The 16,856-nt window shown below is 32.7% G+C and overlaps 1 protein-coding gene across 2 annotated transcripts; it reads left to right on the plus strand.

Moving 5' to 3' along the window:
• The first annotated feature begins 103 nt into the window (after nucleotides 1-103).
• On the plus strand, nucleotides 104-5,662 carry LOC7472627 (endo-1,4-beta-xylanase 1-like). Of its 2 annotated transcripts, none has more exons than XM_002301097.4 (8): nucleotides 104-554; nucleotides 655-711; nucleotides 1,429-1,793; nucleotides 1,880-2,039; nucleotides 2,247-2,596; nucleotides 2,839-3,016; nucleotides 3,212-3,748; nucleotides 4,319-5,662. In XM_002301097.4, the coding sequence occupies exons 2-8, from the start codon at nucleotides 670-672 to the stop codon at nucleotides 5,432-5,434; spliced, it is 2,748 nt and encodes a 915-aa protein (XP_002301133.3). In that variant the 5' UTR covers nucleotides 104-554; nucleotides 655-669; the 3' UTR covers nucleotides 5,435-5,662. The 2 variants fall into 2 exon arrangements, with proteins under 2 accessions (XP_002301133.3, XP_024450739.1); XM_024594971.2 differs by having other exon boundaries at nucleotides 104-511.
• Nucleotides 5,663-16,856: the final 11,194 nt, after the last annotated feature.

Consider the following 16,856-nt stretch of genomic DNA (forward strand, 5'->3'; position numbering starts at 1 on the left):
ACCTCTAACTTCAAAATCAGTTTTCCCCATTAGAGTCAGTACTGAAAACCCATCTTCACCTAACTTAACAAAAATCTAAAAAACAATTGCCTTGTAATCAAAGACTTAATCAAAGATATCATCAAATTTGTTTAAAATAAAAGGAGGGACTTAACATGTCCAAACTTAAAACCAGAGCAATGGGGGTGTGGTTACCCCAATCTGCAAGTCAAAGCAATTCTAGCACAAGAGAAGTAGCCTTACAGAGAAGATAACATCTGAAACAGACTAAAACAATTTTATAGATCGTGTTTCCTGGGGATGGAAAAACCCCGACAAAAGACAACTGAGGCAAAAAGCTAAAGGGTTTTGCCAGAAGAAATTTGATTGGTTGTTTGCTGTAGTTGGTGCCGCGCGTTTCGTAGACTTCACTTGTAAATCTCCAAACGGTGTGTATAAAATGAGGAGGTTTTTGACTTGCTGCTTCAACAGCCAAGCCACCAAGACAAATCTCAAGCAAGAATATCAACAGGTACCCACCCCGTTTCTGCTCTCTTTGTGCAATAAATCAACAGGTAACCACCGCATTTCTGCTCTCTTTGTGCAATAAATGGGAAACTAATGATGTTTAATTAATTTCAAATAAAAAACCCACTGTTGTATTTGTGTTATTAGGAATCTAGGGCAAACATGGAGACCCAACAGAATAATAACGGCAATGACCATTCCGAGGTATGACTTTGATCGTTACCGTTTTTTGGGATAGTTTAAAGTTCATTAGATTGGGTTTGCTTGGTTCCGATCTTGTTATTATGATCTTCTTTTTCTTGTAGTTGAATGTTATATCTTGCTAGTCGTCGGCCATTTGGGGGGGGCGGGGGTGCTTTTTATAGAAATGCCATTTTGGCGATGTCCTTTTATTGGAAAATTCAGTGTGTGTGCCTATTCGATGAAATGCTGAAAATGGATTTTTGTTTTCCATAGAGGAAAACGATTAGTTATAGATTTATTTAAGTGGGAAGTTTGTTTTTTGAGCTTAATGTTGGATTTTGTACAAAAGTTTTTGCTTCATTAGACTGAAATTTTGTTCTTTGTTTGTTCAAATGTCATGTGTCCTTCAAATATTCTTCTTCTTTTCTTAAATGCTGGCTTTAAACTCTGATTTTGAATTCGAAAAGAGCAAAAACTAAAGCTGTTTTTTCAAACTTACAATTATATGAAGCCTCATTGAAAGCTCATGCCTGATTTCATTTGTATTGGCTAATTTAGAATCTCAGCTTTCTGATTTTACTTCTGTTTGAGTACTGCTCGGAAGTAAAAGGAATTTTGGTCTTTTAACCTGAGCTTACATAGCATGTAAATATTCTCTTATAGTTTTCAACTTGTAAAATAGTTTAATGAATTTGAAGTTTCCAACATATGCTCATCAACTTAAGCTCTTCTGGACAGACTGTAAGCCAAAACATGATTGATTCAAGCAATAGCAATGCTCCCAATATCATATTGAACCATGATTTTTCCAGAGGACTATATTCCTGGCATCCAAATTGCTGCGACGGCTTTGTGCTTTCAGCTGACTCAGGTCACTCAGGATTTTCAACAAAGCCTGGTGGTAATTATGCTGTTGTGTCGAATCGCAAGGAATGCTGGCAGGGCCTGGAGCAAGATATTACTAGCCGAATTTCTCCATGTTCCACTTATTCCATTTCCGCACGTGTTGGAGTATCTGGGCTTGTCCAGTACCCTACTGATGTGCTGGCAACCTTGAAACTGGAATACCAAAATTCAGCAACGAGCTATTTGCCTGTTGGAAAGTAATGGATTTTGGAACTCCATTTATTGTGTTTCTTATTTTAATAAAAGAATTAAAGTATGTTAACAATAGTTGTTGCCATTGCAGAACTTCAGTGTCAAAGGAAGGGTGGGAAAAATTGGAAGGCACATTCTCATTAGCAACCATGCCTGACCGTGTTGTTTTCTACTTGGAAGGGCCTGCTCCAGGGGTGGACCTGCTTATAGAATCAGTAATTATCACTTGTTCCTGTCCAAGCGAGTGCAATGTAATTATTCATCTTAATCTTTTTTTACTTCTCAATTTAACTTCAGTTCCCTAAATACATACAAGTGTGGTTGCTTAAAGACGTCCACAAGTTATTCTCTATCCAATTCTGTTTTATAAGCAACATCCCTCATCCACTTTTAACATTTTTATTATAATTCCTTAATGACAAGTATTGGAATGTTTGCCTTCCTCTTTATTTTGGAAGAATGCAAGACCCTGTTCTGGAGATGGAGACGGGAACATTATTCTGAACCCTCAGTTCGACGATGGTCTGAATAATTGGTCTGGAAGAGGCTGCAAGATTGTCATACATGACTCAATGGCAGATGGTAAAATTGTCCCTTTGTCTGGAAAACTTTTTGCTTCGGCAACAGAGCGCACACAGAGCTGGAATGGAATTCAGCAGGAAATAACTGAAAGAGTGCAGAGAAAGCTTGCTTATGAGGTTACTGCTGTAGTTCGTATATTTGGTAACAATGTCACTAGTGCTGATATACGGGCTACTCTATGGGTCCAAACACCAAATCTCCGAGAGCAATATATAGGCATTGCCAAGTTAGTCTCTTCTCTGCTTTTGATCTCCAGTAGATGATAGCTGTCGTTTTCTTTGTCAACTATGGAATCTCTGCCTGTAGCATTATTTTAGTTTTGATCTCCCACATATCCACGGATGGTTTTAAATTTTATTCAATAGTTAAATTTTACCTTTTTTCTTCCTTTAGAACAAGCGAGTATTTTCTCCATATTTAGTGGTTGATAATGACCATCATCTTTGCATTTTCTGGTTTGATTTTTAGTCTGCAGGCAACAGATAAGGACTGGGTGCAGTTGCAGGGAAAGTTCCTTCTAAATGGTTCGCCTAAAAGAGTTGTCATTTACATAGAAGGTCCACCTGCAGGCACTGATATTCTTGTCAATAGTTTTGTTGTGAAGCATGCAGAGAAAATCGCACCCTCTCCTCCTCCAGTTATTGAGGTTGGTTGTTTAAGGAAACATTTGAACTTTCTTCTGTTAGTTTTGCATCAGAACTTTTGCTAAATGGATATTTGAAGTTGAATCACTAGGGTTTAAAGCATTAGGCATGGATGAATAATGTGTTCCTATATTTCTGATGTGTGAATTATTAAGATGCATGCAAATGGTTTGAAGTAGTGAGCTTTCATTTTGCAGAACCCTGCCTTTGGAGTTAATATTATTCAAAATAGCAATCTGAGTGACGGAACCAACAGTTGGTTTCCTCTTGGCAATTGCACCCTTACTGTTGCAACTGGGTCACCACACATACTTCCCCCAATGGCAAGAGATTCCCTTGGACCTCATGAACCGTTAAGTGGCCGCTGCATCCTTGTAACCAAACGCACTCAGACTTGGATGGGACCTGCACAGATGATCACTGATAAATTAAAACTCCTTTTGACATACCAGGTATCTGCTTGGGTTAAGATTGGTTCCGGGGCAACTGGCCCTCAAAATGTGAATGTTGCACTCGGTGTTGACAGTCAATGGGTCAATGGAGGACAAGTTGAGATTAATGATGACAGATGGCATGAAATCGGCGGGTCCTTTAGAATTGAGAAGCAACCATCAAAGGTCATGGTTTATGTCCAAGGTCCAGCTGCAGGTGTAGACTTAATGCTTGCCGGACTTCAGATTTTCCCAGTGGACAGAGAGTCAAGGTTCAAACACTTGAGGAGGCAGACTGACAAGGTAATTTGCAAGCTATATATTTTTTGGTGTTTGATCAAAGTTAAATGAAACGAATAAAACAAAAGCATGTCACAAGGTTATCCACGAGTCAAACTGTGTTGATAGTATATTGCAGCTTTTGTGCAACCTTAATAGGTAACATTGGGAAAGCTACTCTCTGTGAAGTCCCTACATTGATTTGATCCATAAACAGATCAGGTTTTCCTTGCAATTGAAAACGTTACACTGCTGTACCCCTGTTAAATATTCAAATAGTGCATGCTGAGCCTTTTTTTTTAATGATTAAAATGCAGCATTTTAGTAAAATATCCAGAGGGTTGCCCGACAAAATACACAGCTCTCGCTCTCTTCATATGTTTCTGTACTTAGCATTGCTTTCACAGTAACAGAATAACGGGCATTGTTATCCTTGCCTCATTGGATACTGTTGTTGCAATTGGCAACTAAATGTACATAATTCGTTAACCTATTTGAACCAAGAACATTTCCCCCCTTTCTTTAGTTACATGAATGTATATATTCCTTGATTCACTGTCTTGTTTTTGTTTCTGATATGGAGTATTGATGCAGATCCGAAAGCGTGATGTCACCCTAAAATTTTCTGGAGGGGGTTCAAGCAGTGTGCTTGGAACTTTCATCAAAGTCAGGCAAATGCAGAACAGCTTTCCTTTTGGGTCATGCATGAGCAGGACGAACTTGGACAACGAGGATTTTGTTAATTTCTTTGTGAAAAATTTCAATTGGGCTGTGTTTGGAAATGAGTTGAAGTGGTATTGGACAGAGCCACAACAGGGAAATTTCAACTACAGCGATGCTGATGAGATGTTGGACTTGTGTAAGAAGAACAACATAGAAGCCCGGGGTCATTGTATCTTCTGGGAAGTGGACGGTACAGTCCAGCAATGGATCAAAGCACTGAACAAAAATGACATGATGACAGCCGTTCAAAATCGTCTAACAGGCCTTCTAACACGCTACACGGGGAAGTTCAGGCATTATGATGTGAACAATGAGATGCTCCATGGATCATTCTACCAAGATCATTTAGGTAAAGATATCCGAGCAAACATGTTCAAGACTGCAAATCAACTAGATCCATCTGCTATGCTATTTGTGAATGATTATCATGTTGAGGATGGATGTGACACGAGATCATCTCCAGAAAAGTACATTGAACAGATTCTTGATTTGCAAGAACAAGGTGCGCCTGTTGGCGGCATTGGAATTCAAGGACATATAGATAGTCCAGTCGGTCCTGTTGTTTGTTCTGCTCTTGATAAATTGGGTATTCTTGGTCTTCCAATATGGTTTACAGAGCTTGATGTGTCTTCTGTTAATGAACATGTTAGGGGTGATGATTTGGAAGTTATGCTTCGAGAAGCATATGCTCATCCTGCAGTGGATGGCATTATGCTTTGGGGATTTTGGGAGTTGTTCATGAGCCGAGACAATGCACATCTGGTTAATGCAGAAGGTGAGCTCAATGAAGCTGGTAAAAGATACCTTGCTCTTAAAAAAGAGTGGCTGTCTCGTACTCACGGGTGTATTGACGAGCAAGGACAATTTGCATTTAGAGGCTTTCATGGAACCTACGTTTTGGAAATTGAAACCGTTTCCAAGAAGATCATGAAAACATTTGTTGTCGATAAGGGTGATTCTCCTCTGGTGGTATCCATAGACCTCTGATTGTCTCTTCACTCAATAAAAAGCTATGACCGGTGTCATTCGTGTGTGTACTTGTAAAAAACTTCTGTGGAAGAGAAAGGAACAACAACATTCGCTTGCTGAATTTGGGAGCTTGTCATGATTGTTTGCAGTATATCAATACAAATACTACAAAGAAACAATTGTTATTGTATCTAATGTAACATTCAGAATAAGAAGTAAAGATTCCATGCTGGTCGTGTTACTGTTGTTCGTTGTACTATTTGAGCATGCGTTTGAACTATCGTTTGGTCTTGTATCATCTTTTACTGGTTTTTAATTGTTTGTTCTGTGTAATCTCGAGTGCAAGCAGACACGAATGATATGTAAAGGATATGCGGATGAGTGCTGAAATGCCGAAGCGGCAAAGCTTATTGTTGTTCGAAGATTGAAAAATTAAAAAAGCTTCACCATGTCCAAGCCCACCCCATTTGATGGCAAGCCATATTTCTGATACATGAGCCAGCTTACATAATACACAGACAAAGGTGGGCGTTGCTAGCAGGTGGGTAAAAACTGGCTACTCTGCTAGGTTAAAGCCTGAAGCTAAGGCAGCATCCTTAATGCTTTAACTCGTTCATGGGCCGAGAGATGAGAACAAAAACATTTGCTCAAAGAACAACAGTTTAGTTTTTCAAGAGATCTTAGCCATTAGATGGCTAGTCTTTTGTAAAATCCTTTGATAGGTTCCAGTTTCCGCCATTCGGTTGATGTTCAAAAAACTACTTGGTATATCTATTTCACGAAGAATAGCATAGCTGTCACAAGTTGATTAAGGAATCTGCCATTACTGGGTAATTCTGCGCACTTTTATCACTGAGATGCTATTATTATCGTCGTTCTATTCTTCTCTGAAACGGATACTATTATGCAGTAATTAATAGGAATTACATTTAGAGAAGAACCTAATGCATGGATTATATTTTAGTGCCCTTGCAACCCGGTGTTAGGCACCTTTAACTACCATTAAATTTTAATTACTTTTCATTTCCCCTCCAGCAAAAAAAAAAGTTTTTTTTGTTAGGTTAAATAAATCGAATAGAAAATCTATTAATAAGAACTTTGAAGCTGAAATAATTCTAAACAAAATAAAAATAAATTCACAATTCATAACCTATCAAATTCACAGATAGATATGCTCACAACTGTAGCCCTCGGCCTTCGAAATATCAAAGGAGTGTTATATATAATTCATGAACCGTAACAGCCCAAACATTAGTTATTAGACTACAATAGCACCGCCGAGATAATAACAGGCCCAGTGAGTAAGACTAGACTAGCCCAGGTGGTCTCTCGCAATTATTTTGACGGGACAAATGTTGCCGAGGTGTAAAAGTGCGTCCTAGGTCACCTTTTGTTTTCGCGACGTAAAAATATTTTTAAAAAATTGAATTTCTTTTGTGTTTTCATGTCTTCTTTTATACGCTGGTGTGAAAATAAATTATAAAAGCTAATAAAATATTATTTTAATATAATTTTATTTGAAAACATCTATTATCACGACTATAAATTACAAACGTCTCCTAACGACGGCCATTAAGATAGAGGAGCACCGAGTTATGTTGAGGTTAAAAGAGTAAGGTGAGGGGGTGGCATGGAAGTTCTTGGCCAACTGGGTCCGTTGTGATATGTTTCGGGATTCTACTATCTTATCGATTGAAACTTGAAAGTTGAGAAACCCATTTTCAGTCGCCCTCAAACCCTATACCGAGGAGTCATTTTCTTTATTTAGATATTTACTATAATGGATGGAGAGCCGAGGGTGGCTTCACAGTTTCTAGGGTTTTTTTGTTTTTGATAGCCAATAATTCAAGGGGCATTATTGGCGCCGTTGTTCCACTGTCACACAATACAATGAACTGAATAACACCTAAACAGATTATTTCTCAGTTTGCTAATTATTAGGAGAATAAAATGTGGTCTGCCCGCAGACAGCGGTAATAGTTATTTAGATTAATAAACAGTCTCCAGAATACAGAAATGGAGTTTGCAAGATCAACATCAATTAAGATCCCTTGTTTTTTAAGCTGGGAATAATTTGTCAGATATTTTACTCTATTTGTTCTATCCTTAAAGTAGTTCGAGTTCCCCACACGGACCTTTTAAGCATAATATAAATTGTGATGAACAAGATGTCTGAGTTTTTTTTTTTTTTTTTTTTCCCAGTAACACCCCGGATCCAATTAAACCATGGCCATACAAAATAAATAGAATGCCCCACATAAACATCACATCAATTTGATAGACTCCCACCATCTAATTACTCCAACTACACAAATCTCTTCTTCTCGGCTACTTGGCTAGTAGTCTTGAGTATATTATGGCACCGAGAGGACCCCAAAACAGTCCCCTCTCTGTCTCAAATTCTTGGTTCTCATGGACCCCAGACACCACATGGGTGCATAGTGAGTGAGAGAGAGAGTCAACATCAAAGGAGTTAACCTTTGATGTGATGCGGGGTTTTAGTGAGACCCACCTGAAATAAAAGAAAAACAGCAAGCATGGAGAATCGTGGGGGCTGGCAATGGAGCTTTGATGTCTAGTGCATCGGGAAACAGCTCTCGCGCTGTTTTCGCGCGCTTCTCACCCAGAACAAACGACACCCCGTCTAGGACCCACTTCCACACCTCCAAAACACCCGCTCCATTGACCCACTGAACCCCCACTAGTGCTTTGTTATTTGTTTTCTGTCTTATTCTCCATGGATAACCCAGTGATATCGTCATGCCATCCCTCCGGGTATCACAACTGAGTTCGCTTCTTACGTTTTATAGTTTCAAGTTCATGAGGGAGACTTGCAGAGGAAAGTATTTTACATATATCGCCGGAGTGGTCACCTTCGATCACTCTGGAAATCAAGTGGCAGACGACGTAGTTATCTTTCATTAGTCTTAGTTTGTTGAAGCATCTGAATTCTGCAATCACCGTATACCACTCAGATGGATGGCTGCACCCATAGGACCACGAAGAGACTTATATGGCCGTCTACATGACTGTTGGGATAAAATTTAAAAATAAAAGAAGAAAGAAAAAAGATGAAAGGCGATGATTACCATCGCACACCAAACCACTGTAAATCTGTATCGTCAATTTTTCCTATGCATAGTTGTCTGCTATTTTTGTATGGTAACTTCAGTTCAATGGTGGCTTTTCTGTCTTGTCTTCGTGTCTTATCTCTATGCTTGGACTTTAAATGCAACCCACCAATCGTCAATAAATTAATCAATTACTAGAATGGTATTTTTTAAACAAAAAAAATTAACCAAAAACATCCAAGCAAGTACTATAACATGATAGTGACTGTTTACTAATATGGTGCCATGTGTTTTTTTACTGAGGATATATATTAAGAGATTTTTTTTTTATTTTTAACTTTGAAATATCAAAATAATTAAAAAAAAATCTAATAAGCTATCAACTTAATATTTTTATAAATACAAAAAAATCTAAAAAAAACTTTAAAAAATATAAAACTTGCGGTATTAAACAACATGAAAAGTGAAAACAACCACAAATAATTTTTTAAATTATTATATTACATTTACAATATCCCTACCAATTTGTTTTGAATTCTAGAAATTGAATGTGATTGAATTACATTACTTAAATATAAAATGAGTTACATTGTAATTTTATACTAAACTTTAGATGGCTTTGGGTAATAGTCATTTGGATTTCAAACCAGTGATAATGATTATGAATGAATCTTTGTTTGTTTAATGAAAATTATTTTTTAAAAAAGATAATTTACATTAAAAGTAGATTTCTAAAAAATAAACTATTTTTTTTATATATAGTTATATTATAAAAATAAGTTGGAAAATATTTTTCAATATTTGACTATACCATGAAAAATAAGCTGAAAAATATTTTATTGATATTTTTTTAAGTTTATTAAAAAAAATAAGTATCAAATCTAACAGATAAAAAAAGTTAAAGGATAATGAAATTAAAAAATAATCTAATTTTATAAATTATTTCAAATAAAAAAAATTAAAATAATAAAGAATAAATCTGATAAGTAAAAAGGTTGAAAGATGATATAATTAAAAAAAAAATATATATATATATATATATATAAATAAATTATTTCAAATAAAATAGATAACAACAAATAAAAAGAGAATCAAATGATAAAAAAATCTCAATTAAGAGCAAAACAAATAAGAATAAAAAATAAGAATTAGAGTTGATATAAAAATTAAATTATAAGAAAAAAAATAAAAATAAATAAATAAAGAATTCAGACAAAATATCAAGGACTGAATTTGATATAATCAATAAATAACATGATATTTTTTTTTTCATTTTTCATAACTTTTAGAGAGTGCATTCCATCTAAAATAAAAAAAAATTCTGAAAACCAAACTAATTTTTTTTTTAATAGAAGTGTGTTTCATTTATTAATTTTTTAAATAATAAATAAACAATAAAATAATTTAAAATAATTTTTAAAAAATAACTTTTCATTAAACGTTCTATAATCTTATTTTCTTAAGTGAGCTCGGATCACGTTGGCAAGATGGTTTAACATTGCGATCTTTACAAACAAAAAAAGTTAGATTTTCGGATATTTGAAATCTTTTGACATGAAATGCAATAATGTTTGGCCTCTTAAATTGATTTTCTTGAAAAATCTTCAATGTCTACGTGTCAAATGCTCCCTTGATTTTCTTTTTATCGAAATGATAATATCAATTGAATTTAAGTGGCAAATACGGTAAAAACATATAAAATAACGGAATAAATTAAAATTTCCCCATCCTATGATTGCACTCTGCGAGTAACGCACCACTAGAATTTTTGCAATGCATGTCATGAACATGCCAAGGGAATTAATCAGGAAGAACGAAGATTGAGTTGGGGTCAATCAATCATGTAATATAAAATTATAAAATAAACAAGCAGTGGACGCATGAATTGTGGGAAAAAGTTGAAGTTTGGTTGGTGACTAATTGATGAATGATCGATGATGTTAATTAAAAACAAAGTGGCGAAAAGCAGGTTTAGATTCTCTACTGCTTATCTTTTAGTATTGATGAGTCTGGAAAAATCACAGGTAGAAAAATTAAAAGCGCTTTTTAAGGGCTTATAAAATTATACTAAGACGATTTGATAGGTATTTTTAGATTTAAATATTTTTTAAACCTTGTTTAAATCTTCTATCAACTCATGATATCTTTTTAGGTACATGTTATCTTAAAAAATAAAATTTAGAGAGATAAGTTCTGAAAACATTTCATCTAGAAAAATAACACTTTGTGTGTGTATATATATATATATAGATTTTTTAAAAAAATATCTCATGCGTTGTATAAAATATTTGTATAATTTTTTCATATATCATAAAGTATACCATCGGTATATGTCTGGCTCCTGTAATCTTCTGTATAAATTATTAAATTGTCTAATTATCTATAGCTGTGCATGAATTCCACTGATGGTATCATACAGACCATGCAGATTTAATATTCTAAATGTAATGTTCTATACGAACTTTACCAAAAGCTTATTTTAGAAAGTCTTTAGAAAAAATCATATAAACAGCTTTTACTTTAACAAAAGCAGCCGTATGTGGATTAAGAAATAATAAAACGCTTCACAAAAAGGCCAAAATGTTAAGTACTGGAGTGTTCGACAAGGGAACGGTAATCAAATGCATGCAAATCAATGATATGGTGATTAAAATATTGGAAGTGAAGTTTAATATAATACTGTGTCGTTTTAGAAGATTAATCTCATCATCATCATCGTAATAAAGATGAGAAATTAATTCAATCATTTATTGCCTCATATGCAAATAGGGATTGAAGATTTAATCACTTGATAGAATAATTGATTCTTAGAGGTGGTTGGAGTGAGAAAGAAAGCAAATAGTGTTGGAAATTTTGTTTATAAAATATGGTTAATGGGTATATTTGAGACCAAATTAAAAGTGGTGTCCAGTACTTGTTTTGTAGATTTAAATTTTTTTGGAATTTAATTTTCAATATACGATTTCTAATATTAAATATTAATATGATTTAAATAAATTATGGGTGAAAAAAAACTTGATTTCAAATAATTTTTAGTTAGCATGTTTTGGTGAAACCCAAAACTTTCTAAAAACTCTATCCCACTTTTTTTAAAAAAAAGTTTTTCTTGTGGCTTATTTTAGTGGGAAGGTGAAGAGTTAATATTGGACCCGAGAAGTATCCAAGTTTTTAGAAGAGAGATAACGTAAGCAAAGTGAATTTTAGATTTAAACCCACAAACACGAGCGCGCCGACTCGACTCGACGTGGCTCGTGCTCATGTTGGGCATAGACTTACCTAAATAAAATTTTCAACTCAAATGTCACTTCATTTAAATCAAAGCTGTTAATAGGACAATTTCATCATATTTTGATTTCTAAAATTCTCTATAAAAATAGGGTGAATAAGAGTGTTTGAGGTCGGTCAATTCTACATTATTTTAATAGAGTTTAACACTTTTCTTCGTCTAAATTTTCAACATTGCTCTTCCGGTTTTAAGATTTTGTTTCCTCTCTAAATCTCCTTCATATCTAGAGCTTAATTCAATCATTATAAAGGGATAATTGAGTACTATTTTTTTAGCTTGTTGAATCTGTTTAGGAGTGCATCTAAATAATATGGTGTTGATGAAATCCTGAAAGACTTATCAAATAAAATCTTTTTTGCACAAAGTGATAAATAATAAAGCTCTAAGGATAAAAGACTAATCATTAACAACAACAAAACTTGATTAATTTTAAAGTGTTTCAACAAGTAAATACTTTTTTCGGTTTTGTTTAATCTTATATATTAGTATGCACGTTATGATTGTTATTCAATTATCTATGCAAGTTTATATATTTGTTTAGTAAGCATGCTACTCTTTTTGTTATAATTTTAAGTTATTATATTGCATGTTTATAAACTAAACATGTTTTTCTCACTTGTCTACTTTTTTATTTGTGAATCGTAGACTACAAATAGACCAAATTACATAGTTTTTTTATAAATAAAAAAGGAGCACGATAGAAATAAAAATTTAGAGAAATAACATAGTTCAAAAACTATTTAAAAAATAACACAGTTAAATAAAAAAAAAATAGCATAGACAATTTTAAAAGCTATTTTGAATTTTGAATTTAAAACATAAACCAAACTCTATTTTTACACAACAATAAATGTTATTTTCTTGTACTCTACAGTAAAATAATAAGTGCTCTATTATTGTACAAATTATTCTTATACAAACTCTAAATTTAAAATCACATGCATAGCTCTTTTTAGTTGTAGAGTTTGTATACGAATATATTACTTATTCTTGTATAAAAATAGAGTTTGATTTATGTTTTAAATTCAAAGTTTAAAATAGCTTTTAAAATTGTTTTTGCTATTTTTTTTAGATTAAACTAAACTATACTATTTTTCTAAATAAATTTTGAGCTGTATAATTACTCCTAACTCCAAAGTACAAGTTTAATTAATATTAAAGTTTAAAAGCTTCTTTAACTTAAAATAAGTTTAACCTAAAAGTAATATATATAAATTTATTTTTAAAATCTTACCCAACAATTTAAATTATTAAACTAAGATGATTATTTAATTTAATATTAAAGCTTCTTTAACTAATAAATTGTAAATGTGTAGGAACTCAAGATCTATCACTTTCATTCTTTTAACTAATTCAAATAAAGAAAATAAAAATAAGATGATCATAATTTCTTGAAAAGACTCAATTGAATATGAGTTGGATTATTGCATTAACAAATACGTTGACGTGATGGTAAAAACATATAGAGATATGATAACACAAGTCCACTCGTTAAGCCGTAGTCTATATTGGTCGGGATAAAATCTGGATCCTTCGACCAATGAAGTTGAACTTCAATGCTTTTAATTTCTTTTAAAAAAAGCAGATAACATGATTGCCAACACACACTCACAAAGGATACATATTATCACTTAACTTTTCATTAAGATTTTTATTTATATTTTTTTAAAATAAAATAGATTTAGCAAATATGTTGAATCCAAAATATTTAAAATTAGCAATCAATCAAACTCAAATAAATATGAATCTGGTGATATGTCAGACTCAAAAAGAAAAATACAGGTCTGACGAACATGCAAAACCTAAAAAACTTGAACTTGATAGCCAACCAATCCTGAGGTAACATGGATTTGATAAACATGCTAGACCCAAAAAACTTAGACTTGATAGTCAGTCAAATCCAAAAAAACATGGATATGATAAATATAACAAATCCAAAAAACTTGGGCAGTACCAAGTTCTAAGGTTATATGTCTAAACCTAAATGATCATCTACAATACAAGTATTACAAACATGATAAATCATCATGCCTCTCCTTCTAAAATAATTATTTATATTGAGTTAATAATTTTTTTATATTTATAGGTGTGTACAAGGTCTCCTAAGGGATCTCTATACTTGATATCTCATTAATGACATGTAAAAGATATTTATCTTTCATTAATGTTGCAGAAAACATGACATTTTTTAATATTTTTCTTCTCTAAAAACAACAAGATTCAGGGGATGTGAATACCCTTTGAACCATCCAGATAAAAAATTCATAATTTTTTTATATCTTAAGATAAAAATACATAGATTCAGAACATTAATTAACTTAAAACTTAAAAACAAATATCTTTATTTCTTAAATTTAATGCTCTTTTAAATTATTTATTGTCTTTAAGTTATTTTATATATTTTCTATAGATATATTGATTTTATCATCGGACAATCTTTAAGTCTCAGACTGATTTTATTGGTATTAAAGCAACCTGGAGTTCCTTAAATTAAAAAGAAAAAAATTCAAATACTTAAATATATTAATTAACTATTATTTTAAATACTAAATAACTATCTTGGATTTTGAGTCATTATCAATATATAAAGAAGAATTGACTTTGCAATCCTCGTGAGATTTGCAACTTTTTTATGTAGTTCATATTTCATTTTCTCATATAGTTAAATTGAGTCTATACGTATACGGTAAAATTTGGTCTAATTATATTCACAGTTCAAGATAAATTCAGTCTAAGATCAAGGATCAAGGAGATGGCCCGTAAGCTTGTCACAGGCTGCTCTGAAGTCAGAATCAACTATTTTTTAATATCTTTGAGCTATCTTGGATTTGATGACACTATAGACACTTGCTGTATTGACTTTTTATTTTTATTTTTATAACACACCATTGTGATTTTAAATTGAACAATCAGGTCTTTATTTTTTCTCCGTTTAAATAAAAGAGATTTTTTTGTTTATGACTAAGCTAATTTCTCACAATTTTAACATCTTTTTAAAAAGAGGAACACATGTCAGATTTATACTGGTTACAATTTTAATAACATTATAAATTGTTCTGGTATTTAAATTGTTTTCTTGTAATTTTTTTTTCAGATTTCTTTAAGAAATTAAAGACTGATATTTTTATACTTTTATTTTTATTAAGGGAAACAGTTCCTTAAAAAAAAACTGAGATAGCCTATCGAGAGTAAAATTTACAAGTAAGAATTAGAACTATATTTTTCATCTATAAAGTCATACATTCATTTGAGTTTTTTTTTTTAATTTATAATGATATTTTTGTACAAGAAAAAATAAATTCCAATCATAAAATAATTACAAATTAGAAAATTAGAGATTCGTGAAATTATTATGAAATACTTCGAGCAAACTAAAAAAGAAAAATAAATCACTTGAATGTTACTTATTTAAACACACGAAGAGAGTAATATGTAATATAGAAACCAAAACAAAATATGGTTTTTCTTGTAAAATAAAATATAAAAGTGAACTTGTTAATCTCTACGAAGTATCATGGAACTCAGTGTTAATTTATTTTTAAATTATTTAAGTTCATTCTCGTATATATCAACATTTTGTATCATCTTCTTGAGATACACGAGAGAAGTTCTTTTATAAAAAAAAATCACGAGAGAGTCTCAACAAGAAATTAAATCACCCAGTGACAATCACATTTCTAATCAGTTAATCATCTAATTTGCTGTTTTCTTTTGACGGTGAAGCTAATTTAGTTTGACCCTCACATATCCATCAATATATATTCTTTTTTTACCTCCATAATTTAAATCTTTTCGATGTTACCCCTATAGCTTTCAAAATCCCAATTTCCTTCCACTACATGGTCTACTAAATAGCGACAAAAAACCAACCTTTATATTCGATGTTTATTTGTCCTTACTTTTCTGTAATTTCTTCGTCTCAAATCTTCAAACATTTCAGAGTATCTCAGATACACTCAAGAACCTAAAAACATTCAAGATCATGTAGCAAAAAAGGATTATTTAATAGCTAGAATAGTATTGGAATTCTTTTGAATTAAAAAGATAGCATTGAGAAATCCTAAAGTATATGAAAGGAAATAGAACATGAACCGATAGAGCAAGAAATGAAGCATATCCTTTTCTCCGTCTTTTCCCCCCCTCTCTGGGGTTTTGTAAGATTGAAATCGGATTGTACAACGAGGGAGATGCATGTAGCAGTGGTCTGCCCTCCCAGGACACGGAGCTATCTTCAAGCGCGGTAGTACAAGGGACTCGTTCTGTCCCTGGGAAGCAATTAGGCCACCGCACCTGCGCCAAAATCTTGAAAACACAGTGCCTTGGTAGGGTTTGCTACATGAATTTTATTTTTTTTGGTGCTTGAAAATAAAACTGTAAGTGTGACTGCACTTGGACACAGAGACGGTGTGGAAACACATTCCCTTTATGAATTTCAATCTTTATGAATTTCCTCATTTCCATCAAATCAGACTGTTCAATCCTTTCTTTTTGAAAAAATAAAAAAATAAAGGAACGAAACATAGGGAGAGGAAAAGAATTATTATTTAATCTTTGATTAACAAGAACAATAATATTCTCGCCAATCTATAGTCAAGACTTAGTGCTGTCAACTGTTTTTTGCCCGCTTTAAGTGATTTAGCCATCCATCTTTTCGTTTTAAAAGGACCCTGTATTGACTGAAATGCTCAATGACACCTTAACCTCTTTTCTTGATCATTATTAGGAGTCACAAAAGGGGGAATATCTTAGTAATAAAGCAAAAGACAGTTGTTTTAGCTTTGCTTTTGCGTTGCATTAAATACCTGTGCTAAGCAGCTGGAGGGAGGATAATATAGATCTATCATTATCCTAGTTAATCGATCTTATGGCTTTGCAAGCTTACAAACTCTTGGATTATACGATTCCACGTGATTGTAAGTACCCTGTTAACATGTATACCACACGCCAGCATCATCCCATTGGATTCTTGTAATCAAGTCTTGATTGATTGATTATACAATTGTTAAAAAGATATTATGAAGATACTTAACTGTTATCTACTTTGTTTTAGTTCCACATGCCAAAGTTGTACTGTGGAGGTTTA

Source organism: Populus trichocarpa, chromosome 2, assembly GCF_000002775.5.
Source record: "Populus trichocarpa isolate Nisqually-1 chromosome 2, P.trichocarpa_v4.1, whole genome shotgun sequence".
Lineage (NCBI taxonomy): Eukaryota > Viridiplantae > Streptophyta > Magnoliopsida > Malpighiales > Salicaceae > Populus > Populus trichocarpa.